The following is a 26,944-nucleotide window of genomic DNA, read 5'->3' on the forward strand; positions in this document are numbered from 1 at the left end:
ACCTAGTCTAATCCCAATAAATAAGGAATGCCGCTACCAGCACCTAGTTTACTCCCAATAAGTAAGGAATGGCGCTACCAGCACCTAGGCTACTGCTACCAAATAAGCAACAAGGGACCTTTTATGTAAATCATTCCTGCTTATCTGACGTGTGATTGGTTTTAAGGTCAACTCAGTGGACTCAGGGATTTTACTCTTGTATTGTACTCTGTGACTGGTGAATCAAAAGGCATAGTATGTATTGTCCTGCCTACAAGATAGTGCCTACAAAGGTCTCTTGCTGTTTGTTGTGTTGTTGTTTTGTTTTGTTTTTGTTTATTTTTATAGTAGGTCTAGCTCTGTGGCGACGGACACAGTTCGAATTTCGAAGTAACCCCAAAAATGCAGTGTATGATAAATTTATTTGTGTTTAGTGGAGGACGTGTAATATCTTCGTCAGAGTGATGCTTGGTGGCGTGGGGGTATTGTCTTGCATATAGGGCCTACTGTACTTTTGAACAGTGTAGGTACTGGTTAACTGCTGCATCCCTCACTGCACGAATACTGTAGCAAGGGCGAATCCAAAGGAGGGGACCTCCAAGTACCTGAAAAAAATGAAGTGCCCAGTTTTGGATTTTATTTCATGAGTGGTATATGGTTCTTGAAATTTATAACCCATCACAGAACCTGCAACCCTGGCAATTAACAAAATGGCTACAGCAAAAAACATCATTTCCACGGCAGTTTTGCGATTAATGTGAAACAAAGTAGTTTAAATTGTCATTATTACCAGAAAACCCCCCCAATATAAAACATTTACATAGAAAATTGCAAGTCCTATGGCAAAATAAATGCTGCAGACATTTCAAAACACCACGGCAATCTCTACGGCATTGCCATCTAACAAAACAGAAACAGTTTACTTGTTTAATATTGTTTTGGAAAAGTTTTCTGTTTTTTGTTTTGCTGATCGATAAAAATAATATTCGACATAGATTGTATGTAGTCATGTTTACAACTATAAAACCCATTCTCCAGTTGGTACTAGTGGTGTCATTAAACAAAAGAAACTTTATTTCTCTAGAATAAGTAAAGTTTGGCATTTCGCTTTTCTAGACTAGTGTCACTCTGCTGGTATGTTAAAAGCTGTGGTTTGTTCGGTCTTGTTTGTGAGAAAGTGCATTTTAAAGCGGGTTTTCTCTCAAACTAGGGGCGGGACGGGACGTATCCCATTGATGCGCGGTCGGTCTGGCTCATTGGGCTATTTCTCGTTCCAGCCAGTGCACCACGACTGGTATATCAAAGGCCGTGGTATGTGTTATCCTGTCTGTGGGATGGTGCATATAAAAGATCCCTTGCTGCTAATCGAAAAGAGTAGCCCATGAAGTAGCGACAGCGGGTTTCCTCTCTCAATATCTGTGTGGTCGCTAACCAGATGTCCAACGCCATATAACCGTAAATAAAATGTGTTGAGTGCGTCGTTAAATAAAACATTTCCTTCCTTCCTCTAAAACTATATGTTATAACTACCAAAATGTTTATTACCAAATGTTTGACATTTAAATTGCTAATGATTAATAAATGCATGTGCTCTCATAGTGTTGTTACACAAAACAATATTTTCAAAACGTAAACAAAATACCGGCCAATATGAAGTTAAAGTTTGTTTTGTTTAACGACACCACTAGAACACATTGATTAATCATCGACTGTTGGATGTGAAACATTTGGTCATTCTGACTCGGAGTCATAAGAGGAAACCCGCTACATTTTTTCCTAATGCAGCAAGGGATCTTTTATATGCACTTTTCCACAGACAGGACAGCATATATCATGGAACTAACTAGTTGTGGTACACTGGTTATAACGAGAAAAACCCCAATCAGTTGAATGGATCCACCGAGGTGGTTCGATCCTGCGACGCAAGCGCCTCAAGCGAGCACTCAATTGACTGAGCTAACTACCTCCCCAGCTAGTATGAATAGATATATTTACCTTTGTGTATTAGTACTAAAAATATTTTTATATAATAAAATGCATGTAATAATCAACTTTATTTTATGTCAACAACAATAACATGGATACAGCATACTCCTTAGGACAGAGTTGACCCCATGCAAATTAGTTACCGTTTTTCCTGTTTAAACCAGTGGTTCATGGCTGAAATAGTATTCCATACACTGATCTGTGTTATGCAGCATCATCTAATGATCTTTTAAAGGTACAAGCGCACTGTAGTCAATAGACGGGCCTAGAGTGGCACTATTACGTCACTTGAAGTCACGGTTATGGAGGGGTTTTGTTGTTTGTTTATTTCAAATATATTTTAATCTAACTACAGTTAATATTCCTCCATTTTGAGGTGAAATGTTTTGAGGTTTTCATGTTTGTACTTAATTTGGGCTTGTTTAATTTGGGCATACTTAATTTGGGCACACCCTTTTTTCGCCTCAGTTTTGGTGCAATCTAAAGCCCTGAAAGAATCAGCTCTCAATGTTTTAGCTATCAAAAGTAGGAAAATGCCATTAAAATCAAACTTGATCTTTAACATTACATAATATACACAATTTCAGGTCAATATTTTGAGGCATTCTGAAAAAACAAAGTCTGAAAATCTATATGCGAGGCAGTCGGACAGACAGACAGACAGAGGGAAGGTAGGATGGAGACAAAACCTATTGATAATGAAGTTAAAATTACGAAACTTTCTAGGGTCTATTCCAATATGCATAACATAACACAGGAACAACACAAAGTTTGGATTCTCTTTATGTCAAATGTTCGCTCCATACGTAATAGATTATAAATACAACGACCTCTGAATCTGAACTAAAAAACTGTTATCCACAATCAAGACTGTATCTCTGCAAAATGAATATCTGTCTAGCAACTCCTTCTTGCACCGCCAAAAAGAGGACTGCCACACTAGTTTACTAGCACAGGACCGAGCTCGTTGGAATAAGTACAGCTACAATGCAAAGCTGAATGGGCATTCTATGAATATCTGTCTAGCCACTCCCGAAGAGTTCCTTTACTAGACAATACATCCTTCTTGCACCGCCAAAAAGAGGACTGCCACTCCCAGACTAGCTTACTGAATCAAAACTAGCACAGGACATAACTTGTTGGAATAAGTACAGCTGTGATGACATGCCCTCATGAATTATTGTCAAAACAGGTATCACGTGCTCGCAAAATGAAGCATATTCTGCCCCTCTGTTTTAAGTCATAGTCATTTAATATTATTTCAAGTTCAAAGTAGTATCAAAAGTCGTGGCATGTGGTTCACAAATAGTGAATGGCTGAAGGGTTAAATAGTTAACAAATACAAACACATGCATACTTTATGGGTTAAGTTGTTAACAAATAGAAACACATGCATGGTTCATGGGTTAAGTGGTTAATACAAACATGCATGGTTCATGGGTTAAGTGGTTAAATAGTACAAACACATGCATGGTTCATGGGTTAAGTGGTTAAATAGTACAAACATGCATGGTTTTCGCATTTCTCTGACACATCAAATGATACCTCTTGTATAGCATTGCTGGAGAGTCGTTACATTTACAACAGTTTTTCTTTCCTTTCTCTGCGACACTATACTTCCTTCTTCTTGCACTTACAACAGTTTTTCTTTCCTTTCTCTGCGACACTATACTTCCTTCTTCTTGCACTTACAACAGTTTTTCTTTCCTTTCTCTGCGACACTATACTTCCTTCTTCTTGCACTTACAACAGTTTTTCTTTCCTTTCTCTGGGACACTATACTTCCTTCTTCTTACATTTACAACAGTTTTTCTTTCCTTTCTCTGGGACACTATACTTCCTTCTTCTTGCGGCGCTTGCCACTTTTTTCAGTGGAATGTTTTGCAGCTTTAGCTTGTTTTGTCGGCAAATCCTTGATAGGCTTTGTCTGTTGTGAACTACAGTCACTGGTAGCAGTGCCTTCTGTGGCAGGTTCTGTCACATCCTTTGACTTCCCACTTTTGGACTTTTTAGTCTTTTTCATTGTGCTCTTTGCATTACCTGCATGTTCTGAAACTTTTGGTAGTTTGGAAAATTCATCTAGGACATCATTCTGAAGAGGAAGATCATTACTAACACCAGCTCCTCGAAACTGTTCATCATCTTTTTCCTTCTCGTCCAGTGCCGTAGCAGACGTCAAGTCTTGGTTTCCTGCCAAACCCTCCTGACAGTCATCTGCTTGTTTGTCATTCTTGAAATTTAAAACTTGTGTTTTGTGTTTCGATATCTTGTTTTTCGACTTCCGTCCCTTCAGGTGTGCACCTTCCTCTTGAGGACAGTCAAAGTCCTCACCAGGAACATCTTTCTGGTTGTCATCCTCATGAGACCCTGTTTGTTCAGAAGCAAGTGCATCTGTCTTTGTCTTTTTTCGCTTTGATTTCTTTTTCGTCATTAAATCTCCTAATGACTCTATCTGCTGGTCTGCGCAAGGATGATCTGGGTCCAGCTGTTCAGACATATTGTTATGTCTGTCATCGACAATGCTGTCCGTCTTCTTTGAATTCTTTTTCTCACGTTTTGATTTCCTTCCTGAACTTGCTGTCGATGGGTTGTCCTTGGACAGAACCTCGGTGTTTTCGGTTGATCTCAGTTTGTCAGTTTCTTCAATAGAACAGACAGTCTGTTTTAAACCTTTCCCATCAGGCCGGGAACTCTTTCTCATTAACTGTTGGACAGAGTGAACAATGGAGTGGAAATCACTCGTACTGTTCACATGACTGATGTTACTGTGGGCATCTCTTGCATGGTGCTCATCCACATCCACATCCACATCATTGAGATCATCTACTTCTGTGTTAAACCACTGTCCTGCATTCTCTTTGAACCCTTTATTGTCGAGATCATCCATGTCCAACAAAGTATGATCAGTTTCTGACATACAGTCTTCTTTCTTCATCATGGTATGAATGAAGTCCTCGCTTTCGTCGTCTAACGTAGACCGTGGAGCCTCCTGTTTGCAGTCGACTGTAGACTCAAACACGCTGAGAATCGACTCCTTCCTCACAGCTCCACTGGACTTGTCCTCATCCACAACCTCTGACTTAGAATCTTCCATGTGGTCCTCACCCATTTCTATATGATTACTTGATTCTTCTATGTTCTCATTTACAACATCTAACTGTCTGTCGCAGTTCTCATTTGATGTTTTATTTTTTGATTCTGTATATATCATTGGTATATCACTTTTCGCATTTTCCACCTCGTCAAAAACGTACTTGAAACGTATTGCATCAACAACCACATCACGAAAACTGCCTTTCTTGAATATTTTGTTCGTCTTCTTAAGAAACTCAACATTATCATTTGCATCATCAGGATGATCCTGTTGGTGAGTCTCAGAAGTCGTCGAATCGGTGACAACATCATCAGGAACATCTGGTTCCATCATGACATTTGTGTTCATCTCTTCGCGATCCGATTTCAGAGTCTCATCATGCATGAAGTCAGATGCTAGCTCGTGACCCGACTCGACGTCAGCTGTGCCAGTCTCATCTTCGTCTGTTCGTACCTCGTATAACTCTTGATTCTCGTCCACGTTTGTACATAAACTCTGCTTCTTTTTCATGGCCTTCCACACAAGATCACTGCTTCGTCTTGTTCCTTCTTCTGCCAATTCTGTATCAGCCACAGCTTCCGTCCCCATTCCTTCTTGTGTTCCATCCACATCTTCATCAGACATTCCTGTCTTGTTCATATCTGGCATCACATCTTCATTTCCACCCTTTACCTCTTCAACTTTTCCCTCTCCATCCTTTATCTCGCCTCCAACTTCTCCACTCTCCTCATTTGGCTCACTCTCGAGATTCCCATCTGCTGCAGCATCACATTGGCAATTGTTTGCTGGAGTATCAACATCATCCAAGTCGGTCGTGTGTCCTGTTGCTATGGATTCACTCTTCCCAGAGTGTGAGCTCCAGAACGCACTGTCCCGGTCGGACAGGTCGGTGAACTGGATGCTGCCAGACGTGTGCTTCTTCAAGTCTTTTGTCTGAATCTCGTCGACGATCGTGACGTTTGCTTCTGTTATAGACAACTTCAGCTTCGAGTTCTCTCTCTGGAGGTCAGCGAGCTGGCTTTCAAGATGTCTCGCTCTTTCTTTAAGCTTCTCCTCTCTGTTGCGGTATTCTGTACAAATAAATATATCAGTGTTAGTGTGGTATGTTCATAACTGTCCTGATAATTTGTATGTCACTATAACTACCACAACAGCTACTACTATTACCATTTCTTTTATTATTACTATTTCTGCTACTCTCTCTCTCTCTGTCTCTCTGTCTGTCTCTGTCTGTCTGTCTGTCTGTCTCTCTCTCTCTCTCTCTCTCTCTCTCTCTCTCTCTCTCTCTCTCTCTCTCTCTCTCTCTCTCTCTCTCTCTCTCTCTCTCTCTCTCTCTCTCTCTCTCTCTCTCTCTCTCACTCTCACTAATGTGTATGTAGAACAGTTGACTTGAAACTTAAAAGTATTGTGGCAGGACAAAACGATGCAACGATACCAGTAGGAGAAGCTGCCATATCGGGAGAAATGAGATGGAAGTCAAAGTAGAGAAAAAACAAGAGGCAGTGTACTAAAATAAAAACTAGACACAGAAAAATAAATTAAAATTAGTATTTTAATAGTTAGTAACATAAACAGCAGCAGCAGGTAGATAGCACATTTGAAGTGTGATGGGATATCACTGGACGTGTTTGGGTTTTTTTTAATATATTAACCAATGCTCCACAGCTGATATATCATAGTATTATGGCTGTCAGTTTCTTTAACTTACCTTTATTAGATTTATTATCGTCTGGAAACACCTTAGCCACGTTTCTGTTGAAACTACAACAGAAAGAGAAGTCAACATTACTTTAATGTAATTTTAGAACCTTATAATGAATGGATGGATGGATGGATGGATGGGTGATGAATGTATGAGTGAATGGATGGATGGACGGTGATGGATAGATGGATGGATGGATGAATAGATTGATGAATGAATAGATGGATGGATGAATGGGTGATGGATGGATGAATGGATGGATGGGTGATAGATGGATGGATGGGTGATGGATAGATGGTCAATAGATGGATGGATAGATGAATGAATGGATGGACAAACGGACGGAGGGATGGACAGATGGATGGATGATGGATCAATGGATGGATGGTTGGATGGATAATGGATGGATGGATGGATGGGTGGGTGAGTGGTTGTGTGGGTGGGCATTCTTTTGGTGGGTTATGGGCGGGTTTTTTGGGATGGGTGAGTGGATGGATGGGTGGGTGGTGGGTACTGGATGGGTGGATAGTTGGAATTGTGTATGGATGGATGGAATAAACAGCCATCTAACACTTTCATAGTTTCTTCTCCAGATGTTACAAAATCAAGTTTGAGGCCACTGAAACATCTCTCTCTCTCTCTCTCTCTCTCTCTCTCTCTCTCTCTCTCTCTCTCTCTCTCTCTCTCTCTCTGTCTCTCCTCTCTCTCTCTCTCCCTCTCTGTCTCTCTCTGTCTGTCTCTCTCTCTCTCTCTCTCTCTCTCTCTCTCTCTCTCTCTCTCTCTCTCTCTCTCTCTCTCTCTCTCTCTCTCTCTCTCTCTCTCAGGGTGTGGGTGAGGTTGGTAGTATCTGTATTGTTTTTTTTGTTTTTTTTTATTTTATTTTTTTATAAATGCCAGTAAAACAATTATTTTGCGTGAGTGGTGACAATCAAACAGTGGACTCCCCATCTTAAGGCACACCCTCCGTATGATCACTTCAGAACAGTACTGTGACATTAACTTACCAGCGTTTAGCGACGATGAAACCCGAGATGGAAATGACGAGCAGCAAACCTTCAACGATGCAGATTACTTTTAGCCCCAGTACCTTGGACGGCGGCGATGACGACGACGACGATGACGTTACATTGTGTAGTGTCTGTCCACAGGCAGCTGTAAACAGACAACCAGCACAGTAAAACAAGCAAAGAAAGAAAAGAAAGAAAGATTTTTTAATGACATATACAAATTAGAATTATATAATGCATCCATAGAAAGAGCATGTCAAGATACAGGCAAAGTAAATAGTCATGGCATTAAACTATTAAACATATATAAATCACATAATGTATATATAATAAATGACAGATTAGGACATGTTAAAAGAAAGAAAGAAGTGGGTTTTTTAACGACGCACTCAACACATTCATTTTACGGTTATATGGCGTCAAACATATGGTTAAGGACCACACAGATATTGAGAGAGGAAACCCGCTGTTGCCACTTCATGGGATACTCTTTTTGATTGGCAGCAAGGAATCTTTTATATGCACCAGCTCACAAACAGGGTAGTACATACCACGGCCTTTGATATACCAGTCGTGGTGCACTGGCTAGAACGAGAAATAATCCAATGGGCCCACCGACGGGGATCGATCTCACACCGACCGCGCATCGAGCGAGCGCTGTACCACTGGGCTACATCTCGCCCCCAGTAAAACAAGCATTCTGGGAGTACTACAACAGCAATACACGTCACCTACTGACCCTCACAAATTTTCGTATCTCCTAAGTTCAAGGGCCATAACTCTGTAAAACAATTGGCAATTAGTCATGAACGTCAAACTTGATCTGTAATAGTACATTGTACAGCTATACCCAAAATGTCAACTCGGTATCTTGAATCATTGTGAACAAATTTTCATATCTCCTAAGTTCAAGGGCAATAACTAAGTCAAAAATGAATAAATCGTTGTAATAGTACATAATAAAGCCATACACAAAATATCAGCTCAATACCTCACGGCATTGTGAAAAACCCACAAAAAGATCTAGAAAACTATATGTAGGACAGACAGAAAGAAAGAAACAGAGAGACAGACAGACAGACAGAAGGAGAGAGATGAAATATTTTCTGTAATAGTGTACCTGCTGCGCCATGTTTATACTCAGTTTCCATGATGATCAAAGGTTTCTTTTCTAGTGTCTCAAGCAGCCCATCTAGGGTCGACGAATCAACCACATCTGTGAAATGTACTGCATATTTGGCCAGAACACAGCCACGCCCACTGTAAAACATATGTCAATCACCTTTCATCATTTAACTCTGGTGTAGCACCCCCCCAAAAAAACCCCAAAAACCCCAACAACCACCAAAAAACCAAACAAATCCAAACAAACAAACAACACATACACACTAGAGCTATCACCTGAGGCTATGAATCGCAAGATCAATCCCGCTCAGAGTGGTGCCATAACAAGTATTAGTGGGAGTGGTTAGGGGTAGGAGACTGTATTTAAAAATAAAATAAAAAAATAATACATAGTTATGGCAAAGTGCCACTTGATTTTAGAAGTGCCTTTTTGTTAGTTCACCTCAGTAAGACCCTGTATAGCCTCGATTAGAAATTAGCCAGAACAATTAGGCAGAGTAACGTCCCCTAACCGCTTTCCAGTTCCGGCGCGTTCCGGCAACAGCAAGCATGGCCGATGACCACAGTTGTTTGTGAATCTTCAGCTGAGATTTATGCATGCCAGCCCCTGGCATCATAAATGTCCCTACCTATGCTTTAAAAATAAAGAATGATACAGGTAAAAATTAAGTAGCTGAAATTACGTTTTGTTATAATTGACCATATGTTAAATATAGGACATGAATCTAGCGAGCTGTCACCCACCCTAATTGTTTTGGATTTTTTGCATGGAAATTTTTGATTTTTTTTTAAAGCTGTGCTCTGAGTGTTGTTTACGCCAGACATTTAACTTTAGGCACGACTCTGTCTCAATGAATTATATTCGTTGAATTGTTTCTTGTTTCACCCATAGCTGATAATGTTCAAATAAATAAATAAATAAATAAATAAATGAATGAAATAATAAATAAATAAATAAATAAATAAATAAGAAAATAAATAAAATCATAATCAATAAATAAATAAAATAAATAAATAAATAAATAAACAAGCTTTTTGAGAGAACTGCTAAAGCAATACATGTCTCCTACGGGGTCTAATAAATGTTTGTGACGCCTAAGTTGAAGGGCCATAACTCTATCAAAAATGGGTAAATTGCCATGAAAGTCGCACGTGATATGTCGCTCATCGTGATAAACCTATACAAAACAGTTCAGCTCAATATCTTGAGGCTTTACGGGGAAAAAAAGTCTAAAGCAATTCCCTACCACGCCCAACAAATTTCTGCGTCTCCTAAGTTCAAGGGCCAACGAGTAAATTGCTATGAAACTCAAACTTGATCTGTAACAGTACATGATAAAGCTATACACAACATTGCAGCTCAATGCCTAAAGGAATTTCGAAAAAAAAACAAGAAGTCCAGAAAACAAATTTTTGTATGTGCTAAGTTCATGGGCTATAACTCAGTCGAAAATGGCTAAATTGCTAAGGAAGTCAAACTTGATCTGTAACAGTACATGCAATACATGTCTCCTACGGGGTCCAATAAATGTTTGTGATAGCTTAGTTGAGGGGCTATAACTCTATCAGAAATGGGTAAATCGCCATTAAAGTCAAACTATATACATTTATCTCTTATAATATATGTTTGTTAATGTCGCAGTATCCTATTTGTATTTTAACTACGTTTATGTCTTATAGTATCCTGTTTGTATTATATCTGTGCTACTACTGATATTATAATTATACTATTTTTGCTCCTGTAAACCATGTCCTACCATTGAACACATGTCCTCATATATTATAAGAGATAAATGTAGTTTGACTTTAATGACGATTTACACATACTTTGTAATTGTACATACAAAATTTCAGCAGAATATCTTTCAGGCATTATGAGGGGAAAAGTCTTGAAAACTGTATGTGGGATAGACGGACAGAAAGAAGGACAAATAAGAAACTTATAGTCCCCTCCAGCTGAACCACAAAGGTCTAATAAATAAATAAATAATAATCATTTTAAATAATAATAATTAATAAATATGCTAATAAGTATTCATATTTCGGAGACCTACTTTTGGCTGTTATTGGCTGAGGATTGTGAAATATGTGCTCAGTGAAAACAGATACTACACCCAATAAACTTATCTACTTAATTTAGTTAACAATGTGAGTCTGTACTCATCTTTTCGTGTTTGTAAGGATTCCATGGAATCGTTGCCTTGTTAACCAATCTCTACTTCTGGGTTCCAATATCTGAGATCTACTTTCACTATAGTAAATTGTGAAGGAAATAAAACAAATATATGTGTTTAAAACATACTTCACCAAGTGTTCAACTCTTGCCGTGTCAAACTCGCGTCTGTCGGAAAATACACTGATCAGCTGAAAAACAAAAGTACATTTATCTCTTATAATATATGTTTCTTAATGTCGCCTATCCTGTATTATACCTGTTTGTTAATGTCACGGTATCCTGTATTATACTTGCTTGTTAATGTCACAGTATCCTGTATTATACATGTTTGTTAATGTCACAGCATCCTGTATTATACATGTTTGCTAATGACATAGTATCCTTATTATACATGTTTGTAATGTCATAGTATCATGTGTTATATATATCCCTAATGTTATGTAGCATCCTTTATTATACCTGTTTGCTAATGTTAAATAGTATCCTATACTAATATGTCTTGTTTGCTAATGTCATAGTATCCTATATTGAACATGTTTGTTAATGTCACAGTCTCCTGTATTAAACATCTTTGTTAATGTCACAGTATCATGTAATGTACTTGTTTGCTAACGTTATGTAGTATCCTGTATTATAATGTGTTGTGTTTGCTAATGTCATAGTATCCTGTATTATACATGTTTGTTAATGTACAGTATCCTATATCAAACATGTTTCTTAATGTCATAGTATCCTGTATTATACCTGTTTGTTAATGTCATAGTATCCTGTATTATAGCTGTTTGTTATTGTCACAGTATCTGTATTATACCTATTTGTTAATGTCATAATATCCTGTAACATACATGTTTGTTAATGTCACAGTATCCTGTACTAAACCTGTTTTGTAATGTCACAGTATCTCATATTATACCTGTTTGTTAATGTCGTAGTGTCCATTATTATACCTGTTTGTTAACGTCACAGTATCTCATATTATACCCGTTTGTTAATGTCATAGTACCCTGTATTAAAATTGTTTGTTAATGTCACAGTATCTCGTATTATACCTGTTTGTTAATGTCACAGTATATCATAATTATACCTGTTTGTCAATGTCACAGTATCTCATATTATACCTGTTTGTCAATGTCCCTCATAATTTTCCTTCCTTCTTCTGAGTCCTTGTAAAAGGTTTTCCATGTCATGTCAGTGAACACAATGGACTGTAATATCAATCCACCTGTAACATGGAAGTTCAACAGTATTAGTTTTACTTACCCAATCCGTACCAAGCCTTAAAACAATAGGGGACGGAGGTAAATTGTAGGACTTGCAGAAAACAAATAACTGGAGCACAGTATTGTGCAGTTCTCTCCAGCTAAACAACAAGGGCACTTTTTAAACAACAAATGGCACTTGTTTTGTAGGTGGTGGGTTTTTTCTTCTTCTTTTTTTTTTTTTTTTTTTTGTTTTTGGAGGGGGGGGGGGGTGTTTTGGGGGTATAGGGTGTTTGGGGAGGGATAACTACTCCTACCCCTTGACACTCCCTAGTGGGACGTAATCCTTTGATATGAACCAAGATATGTTTAACCATATGGGTAATAATTATAGGATATTAAACGAGCTTTCATGATACGAAATTATCGCGAGTTTAATATCCTATTTATTACCGACAATCGATCTTAATTCATATCACTCATATCGTCTCGTTGACGTTCCTGTAAGGATGTAGTACGCCAATCGATGACGTCATCATGTGACGTCAAAAGTGTTAGTCCCACTTGGCATTCTAGTGGGACATATCACTTTACCAAGGTATTTTTAACCATATGGGTAATAAAATCTGTTATTTACCTGACAGTTTCACTTGTGTCGTCGTTAATGAAGTTGATGACATGGACGTCTGGAATTGTTGTGAACTTGGTGATGATTGTGACGTCGTATGAGTCAATTTTGATATCACTGGTGTTGACCGAGACACATGTGGAGGTGGGTGTGACGTCATCATTAAAGACTGTGACGTCATTATTTGAGAGAGAGATTTAGTAGACACAACTGGTCTCACAACTGGTTTGGACATTGTCTCACATCTACTTGTGTTAAAAATGACCAACGACGTAGCAAACCTCTCAGGAACTCCCCCATCACCTGCTTTCAACAGTAAAACCACATCTGTATAACTCTTAAAGCCTGATATGCTAAGTAGACGCCATTTTGAATTCCATTTTTCGATTTTAAAATCCCTTGAACTCTGAACCCAATTATTCTCTCGGTTTTCGTTCATTTTGTTTTCAGAGAACAGTATAGTTATATTTGATATTTTATCCTTGTCCTCGACTTCAAATTCCAGCAGAATATCACGCTGTGAATTATCGGATACGACGTACCAAGATTTGTCGAATTCGGGCCGGTGTTTGTTTACAGGTAGAATGTTGATCTCTATGGTTCCGAATGTTGTGTACTTTCCATCGCTTACCGATATGTTCAAGTTGTAACTACCGTGTAAAAAACTGGGAACAAATTCGTCCTCGGTAGACGTCACCATCTCTCCAGTGTTTGAATTCAGCAGAAAGATTGTTGGGGGATTGTCCGTTGATTCTATGAAAGAAAAAACAAGACACAGACACTAGTCTAAATGCTAAGTTTGGTTAATCTACAAATCTGTAACACACAAATTGGATAGAGTTACAATACAGTGAAACAAGACTGTGACGTTAAAATAGGGAAATACCCGTAACAATACACTAGAGTTAAATGGGGAAATACCCGTAACAAGTATACTAAGAGTTAAATGGGGAAATACCCGTAACAAGAACACTAGAGTTAAATGGGGAAATACCCGTAACATGTACACTAGAGTTAAATGAGGACATACCCTAACAAGTACACTAGAGTTCATTTTCATAACTGCTACCTCTCGTGCATTTGTTTTTTTTAATATGACAAAAACATTTTGGGGCACTACAGACACCGGCATGTTAGACATATTTTGGATGTACAGAAATGGATAATCTAAAGAATGAAATATAAGTAATGTTTGATTTCAGTGACCATAAACGGCTCTAATAGTGAAAAATATGTCTAGGGTATGTGATTGTAAAAGTCGTGTGTTAAGCGTACCGAATTTGAAATTCAGTGTTCAGTCTAACCTACTAATGTCTAAAGTTTAAAAGTCTTGTGTTGACCTTACATAGCATGGAATTCATTGTTCAGTCTAACCAACTAATATCTAAAGTCTTGTGTTGACCGTACCGGATTGAAATTCAGTGGTCAGTCTAAACGACAGCTGGCTGTGGTCGTCATCATCACTCGCTTTGAACACCGTGACTGTTGTCTTATCTGCGATGTCTTCTCGTATGGACAACGGTAGAAACTGAATTCCGTCCTTCATTGGCGGGAAAGTCCATGATGGGGCGTGGTCATTCCTCGGTAAGACCTAAGAATGGCAGACAAAATCACTGGGATGTGTTAAGTTTAAAGTTTGTCTTTTGTTTAACGACACCACTAGAGCACATTGATTAATTAATCATCGGCTATTGGATGTCAAACGTTTGGTAATTTTGACATATAGTCTTGGAGAGGAAACCTGATACAGTTTTCAATTAGTAGCAAGGGATCTTTTATATGCACCATCTCACAGACAGGATGACACACAACACGGCCTTTGATATGTCAGTCGTGGTTCACTGGTTGGAACGAGACATAGCTCAATAGGCCCACCGACGGGGATCGATCCCAAAGCGACCGCACATCAAGCGAGCACTGGGCTACGTCTTGCCCCGGGATATAGGATGGATCTACTGCTACACACACATGGCCGGTACATGTATTTACATAGAAACGTACCAGTTGTGTTTAAAATTGAAAGTTGGTGAATTTATCGAGTGACATATTTTAACTGAGCTAGCTCTGCTTTCACGGGGCTTTAACCCTTCTTGACAGTGAAAGTTAAAGTTTGTTTAACCACGCCACTAGAGCACATTGCTTTATTAATCATCGGCTACTGGATGTCAAACATTTGGTAATTCAACATTCCTTTTCAGAGAGGAAACCCGCTACATTTGTTCCATTAGAAACAAGGGATATATATATATGCACCATCCCACCCACAGATGGAATAGCCATATACGATGCCTTTTGATATACCAGTCGTGGTGCACTGGTTGGAACGAGAAATAGCTCGATGGGCCATCGAAAGGGATCAATCCCAGACTGACTGCGCATCGGGCAAGTGATTTACCACTGTTCTACATCCAGCTCCCCCCCCCCCCCCCCCCCCCACACACACACACATATACACCTTCTTAGCAGAGTTATAGAAAATATCACACTAGTACCCTCTCATAAGTGTTATATTTATATATTACTTACCCGTGAAATTTTGTTGTTATTGGATGTTCATTCTTAATTTGGGTTTACTATTATCTAACATACCTACTGTAATAACAACCATGTCATATCATGTGTGAACGTTCATTGCTAGTTTGGGTCTATTATTATCTAAAATACCTACTGTAATAACAACCACGGTATGTCCTGTGTGAACGTTCATTGCTAATTTGGATTTATTATTATCTAAAATACCTACTGTAATAACAACCACGGCATATCATTAACATTCAGAACATCAAACCATTATTTACCGGTAGAAACAGGACGCTGGAATAATATTTCATTAGAAGATAGAATTTGTACCCTGTGCAATGAAAGTGAAATTGGTGATGAGTTTCACTATCTTTTCATTTGCCACTTTTTTTGTAATTCTAGGGCTCAATTTTTACATCCCTATTACTATACTCGACCAAGTACTTATAAATTCAAAGAACTAATGCAAAACAAACGAATCAGTACACTAAAGAATTTAGCAAAGTTTATAAAAGTAATTATGAATGCATTTAAACATCCTTGATATTTTACATCCCCAACCCCCAGAAGTACATTTTACATATATATTGAACATTAATTTACCAATAACAATTTTAACTAGTTCTACCGGCCAAACAGTTTATATATTTGTATTTTTATGAATATTCACAGCTTTATGTTGTATGCAAATGTTCATAGGAATTAATTCACAATCATTGTAATTTAACTTTTGTATTTCTCTTTCATCTTGTCACGTGTTTATAGAAATAGTATGTATATATTCCTCCTACGCCGTTGTGCAACGGCCAGAGAGTAAATAAAGTCTTGCTAGTTTAGTTCTATTATTATCTAACATACCTACTGTAATAACAACCACGGTATTCGTGTGATCGTTCATTGCTAGTTTGGGTCTATTTTTATCTAAAATACCTAGTGTTACAACAACCACGGTATGTCCTGTGTGAACGTTCATTGCTAATTTGGATTTATTATTATCTAAAATATCTACTGTAATAACGACCACGGCATATCCTGTGTGAACGTTCATTGCTAGTTTAAGTCTATTATTATCTAAAATACCTACTGTAATAACAACCACGGCATGTGCTGTGTGAACGTTCATTGCTAGTTTGGGTCTATTGTTATCTAAAATACCTACTGTAATAACAACCACGGCATGTCCTGTGTGGACGTTATTGCTAGTTTGGGTCTATTGTTATCTAAAATACCTACTGTAATAACAACCACGGCATGTCCTGTGTGGACGTTCATTGCTAGTTTGGGTCTATTATTATCTAAAATACCTACTGTAATAACAACCACGGCATGTCCTGTGTGGACGTTCATTGCTAGTTTGGGTCTATCCACTGTGAACACTTCTATCGTTTCGTGGTTTTGAGCTGGGTCGTAGTGAACTTCCCCAGCCAATGCAATGAGCTTCGTGTCGTCAATCAGATAACTTCCGGTCTTCGAAATTCTTACATCACACTTCTCATTGCCATCGTCATCCGCGTCAGAACAGGGAATGTCCAATAGTATTTGATCTAACAAACAGAAACAAGAAATAAATCAATAGTATCTGATCTAACAAATAGAAGTAAGAAACAATCCACAGGTATTTGATGTAACAAAGAAAAATAAGAATTAGTCCAATAGTATTTGATCTAATAAGCAAAAATAAGAAATAGTCCAATAGTATTTGATCTAATAAGCAAAAATTAGAAATAGTCCAATAGTGTTTGATCTAAGAAACAGAAATAAGAAATAGTCCAGTAGTGTTTGATCTAAGAAGCACAAATAAGAAATAGTCCAATAGTGTTTGATCTAAGAAACACAAATAAGAAATAGTCCAATAGTGTTTGATCTAAGAAACACAAATAAGAAACAGTCAAATAGTGTTTGATTTAACAAACAGAAATAAGAAATAATTGAATAGCATTAGATCAAAGAAACACAAACAAGTAATAGTAATTTTAATAACTCTTTAATGAGGAACTATTTCCAAAACACGATTATAAGAAGCTGCTGCACGAAGGACCTAGCTAACGGCCATGTGCTACTTTTAGTGCTAGTTGACCTAACACAAGAAGTAAGGAGTTAACTAACGGTGGTGTGCTACTTTTAGTGCTAGTTGACCTAACTCAAGAAGTAAGGAGTTAACTAACGGTGGTGTGCCACTTTTAGTGCTAGTTGACCTAACACAAGAAGTAAGGACCTATCTAACGGTGGTGTGCTACTTTTAGTGCTAGTTGACTTGACACAAGAGGTAAGGACCTAACTAACGACGGTGTGCTACCATTAGTGCAAGTTGACCTAACACAAGAAGTAAGGACCTAACTAACGGTAAATGCTAGTTGACTTGACACAAGAAGTAAGGACCTAACTAACGGTGGTGTGCTACTTTTAATGCTAGTTGACTTGACACAAGAGGTAAGGACCTAACTAACGACGGTGTGCTACCATTAGTGCAAGTTGACCTAACACAAGAAGTAAGGACCTAACTAACGGTGGTGTGCTACTTTTAATGCTAGTTGACTTGACACAAGAAGTAAGGACCTAACTAACGGTGGTGTGCTACTTTTAATGCTAGTTGACTTGACACAAGAGGTAAGGACCTAACTAACGACGGTGTGCTACTTTTAGTGCAAGTTGACCTAACACAAGAAGTAAGGACTTAACTAACGGTTGTGTGCTACTTTTAGTGCAAGTTGACCTAACACAAGAAGTAAGGACTTAACTAACGGTGGTGTGCTACTTTTAGTGCAAGTTGACCTGACACAAGAAGTAAGGACTTAACTAACGGTTGTGTGCTACTTTTAGTGCAAGTTGACCTAACACAAGAGGTAAGGACCTAACTAACAGTCACTTGATAGATAGTCCAACAGTAGATAATAACAGTTGACTTAACACATGATAGATAGTCCAACAGTAGATAATAACAGTTGACTTAACACATGATAGATAGTCCAACAGTAGATAATAACAGTTGACTTAACACATGATAGATAGTCCAACAGTAGATAATCTTAAAGAGAAAAAGTTAAAGTTTGTTTTGTTTAACACCACCACTATCATCAGCTATTGCATGTCAAAAATTTAGTAATGTATACAGACAGTCTTAGAGAGGAAACCCGCTACATGTTTCCATTAGTAGCAAGGGATCTTTTATATGCACAATCCCACCGATAGGATAGTACATATCACGGCCTTTGATATACCAGTAAGGGTGAACTGGCTGGGACGAGAAATAGTCCAATGGGCCCACCGACAGGAATCGATTCCAGACCAGCCGCGCATCAAGCGACTGCTTTTACCAGTGGGCTACGTCCCGCACCACATACAAACGAAGTAAGGAAAGAAATGGTTTACTTAACGACGCACTCAACACATTTTATTTACGGTTATATGGCGTCAGACATATGATTAAGGACCACACATATATTGAGAAAGGAAACCCGCTGTCGCCACTTCATGGACTACTCTTTTCGATTAGCAGCAAGGAAATCTTTTATATGCACCATCCCACAGACAGGATAGTACATACCACGGCCTTTGTTAGACCAGTTGTGGAGCACTGGCTGGAACGACAAATAGCCCAATGGGTCCACCGACGGAGATCGATCCTGGACCGACCGCGCATCAAGCGAACGCTTTACCACTGGGCTACGTCCCGCCCCTACATACAAACAAAGGCAGAACTATAAATCACTGAACAACAACAAAATAAATAAATAAACAACCAGGACACGAAGCTGTACCTTTAGTGTTCTTCTCGGTGAGGTTCACGTGGTAGAACTGCCGAGAGAACGATGGAACATTGTCGTTGATGTCGGTGACAGGTATGCGAGTTGTTCCGGCGGCTATTTGTACAGGAGTCGTGGAAGGTGACGTTTGTGAGATGCTCCACTCAAACGTGAGTTCCCTGATTGCGTCCGGCCCGTCTCGGTCGATCCGTTCTCGAACTGACAGCTCCCCGGTTATCTCGTTCATCGTCAAATACCGGCTGTGGACGCCTGAAATGGTGATGGTGGTGGTGATGATGATGATGATGATGATGATGATGATGGTGGTGGTGCTGATGATGATAGTGATGGTGATGATGATCGTGGTGGTGATAATGATGGTGATGATGATAGTGATGTTGGTGATGATGATAGTGATGGTGGTGATGATGGTGGTGGTGATGATGATGGTGGTGATGATGATGATGATGATGATAGTGGTGATGATGGTGATGATGGTGGTGATGATGGTAGTGGTGATGATCATGGTGATGGTGGTAGTGATGATGATGATGATGATGATGATGATGGTAGTGATGATGATGGTGAATATATATATATATATAGATAGAGAGAGAGAGAGAGAGAGAGAGAGAGAGAGAGAGAGAGAGAGAGAGAGAGAGAGAGAGAGAGAGAGAGAGAGAGAGAGAGTCCATCCCACAGGGAACGTCTTTTTCATGATGTGGAACTTACTACAAGTTATTTATTTCTGAGCTGATTGTTTTCTATAGTCCTTCCCACAGGGAACGCCTTTTCATGCTATGGAACTTACTATAAGTGATTTACTTCTGAGCTCATTGTTTTCTATAGTCCTTCCCACAGGGAACGCCTTTTTCATACTATGGGATTTACGTAGAAGAAAAATAATGATGGAGACGAGGCCCGCTATGTTTCAGGAATGGAGAGTTACTCGGACATTCCCCTACTTAAAAGATTTTGGGTACTAACTAAAACAATTGTCATCATACTGCTACCCCGTAGACAGCCTCATTTGTCTTGTTGGTGTTACGGTAACAGTAGCACGGACCTATCATGTGTAATGTACCAGTCGTGTTGACGTTACGGTAACAGTTGCACGGACCTATCGTGTGTAATGTACCAGTGGTGTTGACGGTACGGTAACAGTAGCACGGACCTATCATGTGTAATGTACCAGTGGTGTTGACGTTACGGTAACATTAGCACGGACTTTTCATGTGTAGTGTACCAGTCGTGTTGATGTAACGGTAACATCAGCACGAACTTTTCATGTGTAATGTACCAGTGGTGTTGACGTTACGGTAACATTAGCACGGACTTTTCATGTGTAATGTACCAGTGGTGTTGACGTTACGGTAACATTAGCACGGGCTTTTCATGTGTAATGTACCAGTGGTGTTGACGGTACGGTAACAGTAGCACGGACCTATCATGTGTAATGTACCAGTCGTGTTGACGTAACGGTAACATTAGCACGGACTTTTCATGTGTAATGTACCAGTCGTGTTGATGTAACGGTAACATCAGCACGGACTTTTCATGTGTAATGTACCAGTCGTGTTGACATAACGGTAACATCAGCACGGACGTTTCATGTGTAATGTACCAGTCGTGTTGATGTAACGGTAACATTAGCACGGACTTTTCATGTGTAGTGTACCAGTCGTGTTGACGTAACGGTAACATCAGCACGAACTTTTCATGTGTAATGTACCAGTGGTGTTGACGTTACGGTAACATTAGCACGGACTTTTCATGTGTAATGTACCAGTGGTGTTGACGTTACGGTAACATTAGCACGGGCTTTTCATGTGTAATGTACCAGTGGTGTTGACGGTACGGTAACAGTAGCACGGACCTATCATGTGTAATGTACCAGTCGTGTTGACGTAACGGTAACATTAGCACGGACTTTTCATGTGTAATGTACCAGTCGTGTTGACGTAACGGTAACATTAGCACGGACTTTTCATGTGTAATGTACCAGTCGTGTTGATGTAACGGTATCATTAGCACGGACTTTTCATGTGTAATGTACCAGTCGTGTTGACGTAACGGTAACATCAGCACGGACTCTTTATGTGTAATGTACCAGTCGTGTTGATGTAACTGTAACATTAGCACGGACTTTTCATGTGTAATGTACCAGTCGCATGAACAGGTGAAGTATCCATTACTTAAAACGCATGCAATGAAAACGCTTTTTATGTGCAGTATAGCGATCACGTGCATGGATGAAGTCAAGACACAGGCAACGAAAACGCCATTTTATAGAGATATGTTTGTGGCGACATGGCTGACAATGAGTCGACAAGTTCTGGTTACTATTTATTTGTTAAATTTATTTTAACTGAATCTACATACAAATACTGTACGTTCAACTCGGATACGACTGGAGATACTATACACTGAACGTGTTACATGATGACAACAAATTAGTGAAAGACCCAGACATATCATTCGATGATCATGGTGTCAGTTGTACAATATCGCATTTTGTGTCTTTGAATGACGACCAAACACCGTCCGATAACGAACTGATTGTATCCTGTGAATTAGTAGGACTTTCCTTTGGCACTGTCACGTATAAAGAGCATTATAAATAGAGTTAGGGTTAGGGTTAGTGACAGGGTTAGGGTTAGTGACAGGGTTAGGGTTAGTGACAGGGTTAGGGTTAGTGACAGGGTTAGGGTTAGCGACAGTGCCAAAGGAAAGTCATTCCCATTTTTACTTTTCTTCTTACATCAAACCAAATTGAGATTATATTCACAGAAACATGTTTGTAGGAGGATGAGACGGACTATAAGTAGATGACTATAAATAGATGACTATTTGTAGATGACTATATTTAGATGAATATTATTTACCTTGGATTCTGTATATGTACTTATGGCTGTCAGCTGAAGGTCGCATTTGACCAATCACAAAACCTCTAGGCAATTCCTCCGGTAGTTCGGTTTCCTTGACTCCACCATTGATCCGGTTGATGGTGATGAAAAGTCGTGGTTTCACTTCGGATTTGTCAATCACTTCGATTGTAAAGTTAACTGCCCAAAATCTAATGGAAATTACAAATACTCATAAGAAATGGAAAGCAAATTTTAAACTATGGCTAGTGTTTAACATATGGTGTTATTTCGAAATTTAGGAATGAGAGGGAAGTGGGGAGAGAAAGAGAACAACCTCAAACCTGTTTCTCTCTCTCTCTCTCTCTCTCTCTCTCTCTCTCTCTCTCTCTCTCTCTCTCTCTCTCTCTCTCTCTCTCTCTCAGGCACTCCCTCCCTCTCTATCTCTCCCAGTCACTTCCTCTCTCTCCCAGTCACTCCCTCCCCTTTCTCCCCCAGTCACTCCCTCCTTCCCTATCTCTCCCAGTCACTCCCTCCCTCTCTCTCCCAGTCACTCTCTCCCAGTCTCTCTCTCTCTCTCTCTCTCTCTCTCTCTCTCTCTCTCTCTCTCTCTCTCTCTCTCTCTCTCTATCTCTCTCTCCATCCCTCCCTCCCTCTCCAGTCACTCCCTCCCCCTCTCTCTCCCAGCCACTCCACCCCCTCTTTCTCTCTCCCAGTTACTCACTGCCCCTCTCTGTTGCAAAATTGGTTGTTTTTCATATCAAGAGTATGTTATTTAAAAACATTCTTCGTTATAATCATGATCAGCTGTTTATACGTTACCTTTTTTTTTCATCCACAATACGTGCTAAGTACAATATATATATATCTATATCTATATCTATATCTATCTATATATATATATATATATATATATATATATATATATATATATATATATATATGTTCACTGATCCAGGTCACTGCTAAACTTATATAAATCATTTAATGAAAGTTTGAAAGTATTTTCTACAAATATAGTCTGCTTTGTGAGTATAAATTCCCACGGACATAAGCACGGACAGGCAGAAGGACAGAGATGAAACCTATAACACTCTCCGGTTGGACCGATAGGCAACTGATAATGAATGTGCATTATCTTTATTGAATACCACTTAAATTGTAATAAATACAAAGTTCTTTAAAAAGACAATTAATGTAATCAGTATTTAAACATAGTAGTGGAGAGTGCATACTATATGTATAATAATAACTAAGGGAGTGCAAATAATTCAAGGGGAGTGCGTATTATATGTATAATAATAACTAAGGGAGTGCAAATAATTCAAGGGGAGTGCGTATTATATGTATAATAATAACTAGGGGAGTGCAAATAATTCAAGGGGAGTGTGTATTATATGTATAATAATAACTAAGGGAGTGCAAATAATTCAAGGAGAGTGCATACTCTATGTATAATAATAACTTGGGGAGTGCAAATAATTCAAGGGGAGTGCGTATTATATGTATAATATTAACTAGGGGAGTGCAAATAATTCAAGGGGAGTGCGTATTATATGTATAATATTAACTAGGGGAGTGCAAATAATTCAAGGGGAGTGCGTATTATATGTATAATAATAACTGGGGGAGTGAAAATTATACGTATAATAATGACTGGGGAGTTCATATTCTTGGAGAGTGCAAATCAAATGCTACACCGGTACTCAGAACCGTTGTTCAAACTTTAAAGTATTCTGGAAGGAAAATAAATTAGGATTAATATATTGAAAGGAAGTAAGCTAAAATATGGTTTGTATACCTTGGTAGTGGATCCCAGGGTACTGTAGGGACTGGTCGATTCAATATGCTACAATAATAACAATAACAGTAGTAGTAGTAGCAGCAGCAGTAGCAGTAGCAGTAGCAGTAGTAGTAGTAGTAATAATAGCAGTAGTAGTAGTAGTAATAACACTAATCTTTAATAATAATAATAATAATACAATAACACTAATATTTCATAATAATAATATAATTGTCATCAATATAAATATAATTTTGGTTAAAAATAATAAGAATAAGAATTATTAAATCATACTCTAATAATAATAATAATAGTAATAGTAATAGTAATAATAATAATATATAATAATAAATAATAAATAATAATAATAACTGAAAATAATTGTATTTTTATAAACAAAATAATTGACATAGTGGACTGTGTGATGAAACATTTCTTTCATTGTATTGTGTCGTGTACATTCATGCATGTATTCATTGTGTACATAGATTGATGGATGTCTCTCTCTCTCTCTCTCTCTCTCTCTCTCTCTCTCTCTCTCTCTCTCTCTCTCTCTCTCTCTCTCTCTCTCTCTCTCTCTCTCTGTGTGTGTGTGTGTGTGTCTGTGCCTGTGTGTGTATGTGTGTGTGTGTCTGTATGTGTGTCTGTATGTGTGCGTGTGTGTGCGTGCGTTTGTTTGTGTGTGCGTGCGTTTGTGTGTGTGTGTGCGTTTGTGCGCGTGTGTGTGTATGTCTGTGTGTGTGTGTGTTTGGGTGGGTGGGTGGGTTGGTATGTGTGTGTGTATGTGTTTGTGCACGCGTGTTTCTGTATATGTGTGTGTTTGTGTGTGTTGGCGGCTGGTGTTTGTGTTTGTATGTTTCGGTGTTTGTGTTTGTGTGTGTATCTGTGTGTGCGTCCGTCCATCCATTTGTCTGTCTTGTTTTCTGTTTGTCTATGTTGGTGTCTGTGTGTCTGTTTGATACCTACCCGAATGATGCGGTTAACTTGTACACTGGTGTTCGTATATTTGTTTGACACCTACCCCAATGCGACTGTTAAGTTGTACAATGGTTTCCGTCTGTAGTCGAGTGGTCGGTGTAATTTGACCTTCAGCTTGTCCAGGTATATGTCACGGCCCCCGCCGTGCAATACAAGCGGAATTCTGTATTGACGTGTTAACTTTATTTCATAAATAGGCGTTCCCTCCTCACCGAATCCCGAGGTAACTCTAACTACAGAGCTGCCATCTGGTGCAGGGCACATAATGTAAAATGGGTGAATTTTCCACGAGGGACATTCTGAAATGTAAAATGGTAAAATGGGTCAAGTTTGGAAGAGGGACATTCTGAAATGTAAATTGGGTCACGTTTAGAAGAGACATTCTGAAATGTAAAATGGGTCAAGTTCAGAAGAGACATTCTGAAATGTAAAATGGGTCAAGTTTAGAAGAGACATTCTTAAATGTAAAATAGGTCAAGTTTGGAGGATAGACATAATGTAAAATGGGTGAATTTTCCACGAGGGACATTCTGAAATGTAAAATGGTAAAATGGGTCAAGTTTGGAAGAGGGACATTCTGAAATGTAAATTGGGTCACATTTAGAAGAGACATTCTGAAATGTAAAATGGGTCAAGTTTAGAAGAGACATTCTGAAATTTAAAATGGGTCAACTTTAGAAGAGAGACATTCTGAAATGTACAATGGGTCAACCTTACAAGAGACATTCTGAAATTTAAAATGGGTCAACTTTAGTACAGGGACATTCTGAAATTTAAAATGGGTCAACTTTAGGAGAGAGACATTTTGAAATGTACAATGGGTGTCACGGAACATGCTCTTAAATTTGTTTCGCCTGTGGCGATTTTAATTGTGTTAGAGGGCCGTGTGCAGTTTATTGCCTGTAGCCCAGATGGGCAACTTGTTACGTAAGACTTCCGCGCGACCGTCCTCGATCGGTACGCCTAATACACACCCTCAGCCAGGTGCGGAGGCCATGTGGCTAGTAGTTACGTAATATCTCCGGTAGTGCTGTTTATGGCCAGGAGATTGCTCGCGGTTGGCGACAGCCAGACTGACGATCAGAGAGAAATATACCGACTCTAGTAGATGTAGAATATGAGATGATACGTGAGGTACCGCCTTGTACCCCCAGGCAAAATCCTGATTTATAATAAATAGCTAGTGTTTTAGAGATATCGGGGAGAACGAATAGGAAGGCTCCGAGGGAACGTTAGTCCGTTTGGACTTTGGTAAATATATTTTCTGCTCTGTGTATAACCTTGATGTGATTGATGTGACTTTAAATATTTTAATACTGTATTATACCAATATTCTTTAGACAGTGTCTTCGGTCATCTGACAAAGTAAATCGTAGACTTTTTGTTCTAACATTATACGAGTATTTGGTAATATAAAGCTTAGCCAGTCATCCTAGCGGATCTAGGTACACTGTAGGTTATTGTCTTTATTGTGATAAGTATTAATTCTGTGTTACAAGATTACTGAAAGAGTAGTTAAGGGTTAATTAAAAATTAACCCGTTAGGAATAGAGCTGTAATTCCTTTATTAATTAAGTTCCCCTGCAAGCGTTTCTAAATTATCACACGTGTGGGTGTGGTGTAACGGTGAAGTGATTCGCATATTGTGTAACTAGACACCTAGAGATTAACTAATTAAGTGATCAGTTCTGGGTTGTTATTATTGCTGTTATTAATTAACTACTACGGCTGTACATTTGTCAGCGTAGATTAATACAGATTCCAAAGTGTATTGTGTTTTTGTTGTGTTTTCTAGAGAACTAACGTGCTATAATAATATATACTTTATATAAGATCGTATCTCTGATCATACCTAGAGACGAGCCATACTAGGGTTTAACAGCCTGTTACAGAGAGATCTAATAGATATACAAGTAGGAGAGACATTTTGATAATCGTGTTTTATTCGGTTACGGGAATTATAGAATCCCCGTGACAATGGGTCAACCTTAGAAGAGGGACATTCTGAAATGTACAATGGGTCAACCTTAGAAGAGGGACATTCTGAAATGTACAATGGGTCAACTTTAGAAGAGGGACATTCTGAAATGTACAATGGGTCAACTTTAGTAGAGGGACATTCTGAAATGTACAATGGGTCAACCTTAGAACAGAGACATT

General features: G+C 38.7%; 2 protein-coding genes across 2 annotated transcripts; both read right to left on the reverse strand.

Moving 5' to 3' along the window:
- Positions 1-362: 362 nt before the first annotated feature.
- On the reverse strand, positions 363-6,183 carry LOC121385446 (DNA ligase 1-like). The gene is made up of 2 exons (XM_041516132.1): positions 3,511-6,183; positions 363-584 (listed from the first exon to the last, which is right to left on the reverse strand). The coding sequence occupies exon 1, from the start codon at positions 5,705-5,707 to the stop codon at positions 3,797-3,799; it is 1,911 nt and encodes a 636-aa protein (XP_041372066.1). The 5' UTR covers positions 5,708-6,183; the 3' UTR covers positions 363-584; positions 3,511-3,796.
- Positions 6,184-13,112: 6,929 nt separating this feature from the next.
- Positions 13,113-19,406, reverse strand: LOC121385475 (fat-like cadherin-related tumor suppressor homolog). The gene is made up of 5 exons (XM_041516173.1): positions 19,175-19,406; positions 16,725-16,960; positions 14,304-14,487; positions 13,309-13,649; positions 13,113-13,199 (listed from the first exon to the last, which is right to left on the reverse strand). Exons 1-5 carry the CDS (start codon positions 19,404-19,406, stop codon positions 13,113-13,115), a joined length of 1,080 nt encoding a protein of 359 aa, XP_041372107.1.
- Between the last annotated feature and the right edge of the window lie 7,538 nt (positions 19,407-26,944).

The sequence above is a fragment of the Gigantopelta aegis genome, chromosome 11 (assembly GCF_016097555.1).
Source record: "Gigantopelta aegis isolate Gae_Host chromosome 11, Gae_host_genome, whole genome shotgun sequence".
Taxonomy (NCBI): Eukaryota; Metazoa; Mollusca; class Gastropoda; order Neomphalida; family Peltospiridae; genus Gigantopelta; species Gigantopelta aegis.

What these genes read in the sequence shown, in the direction of transcription:
- LOC121385446 (XM_041516132.1), bottom strand. Translation starts at nt 5,707, where the DNA reads ATGCCAGATATGAACAAGACAGGAATGTCTGATGAAGATGTGGATGGA.
- LOC121385475 (XM_041516173.1), bottom strand. Translation starts at nt 19,406, where the DNA reads ATGAACGAGATAACCGGGGAGCTGTCAGTTCGAGAACGGATCGACCGA. An exon ending in CACCGAGAAGAACACTAAAG is followed by an intron (nt 16,961 to 19,174) that starts GTACAGCTTCGT and finishes TCTGTTTGTTAG; the next exon opens with ATCAAATACTATTGGACATT. An exon ending in GACCACTGAATTTCAATCCG is followed by an intron (nt 13,650 to 14,303) that starts GTACGGTCAACA and finishes TTTCTTTCATAG; the next exon opens with AATCAACGGACAATCCCCCA.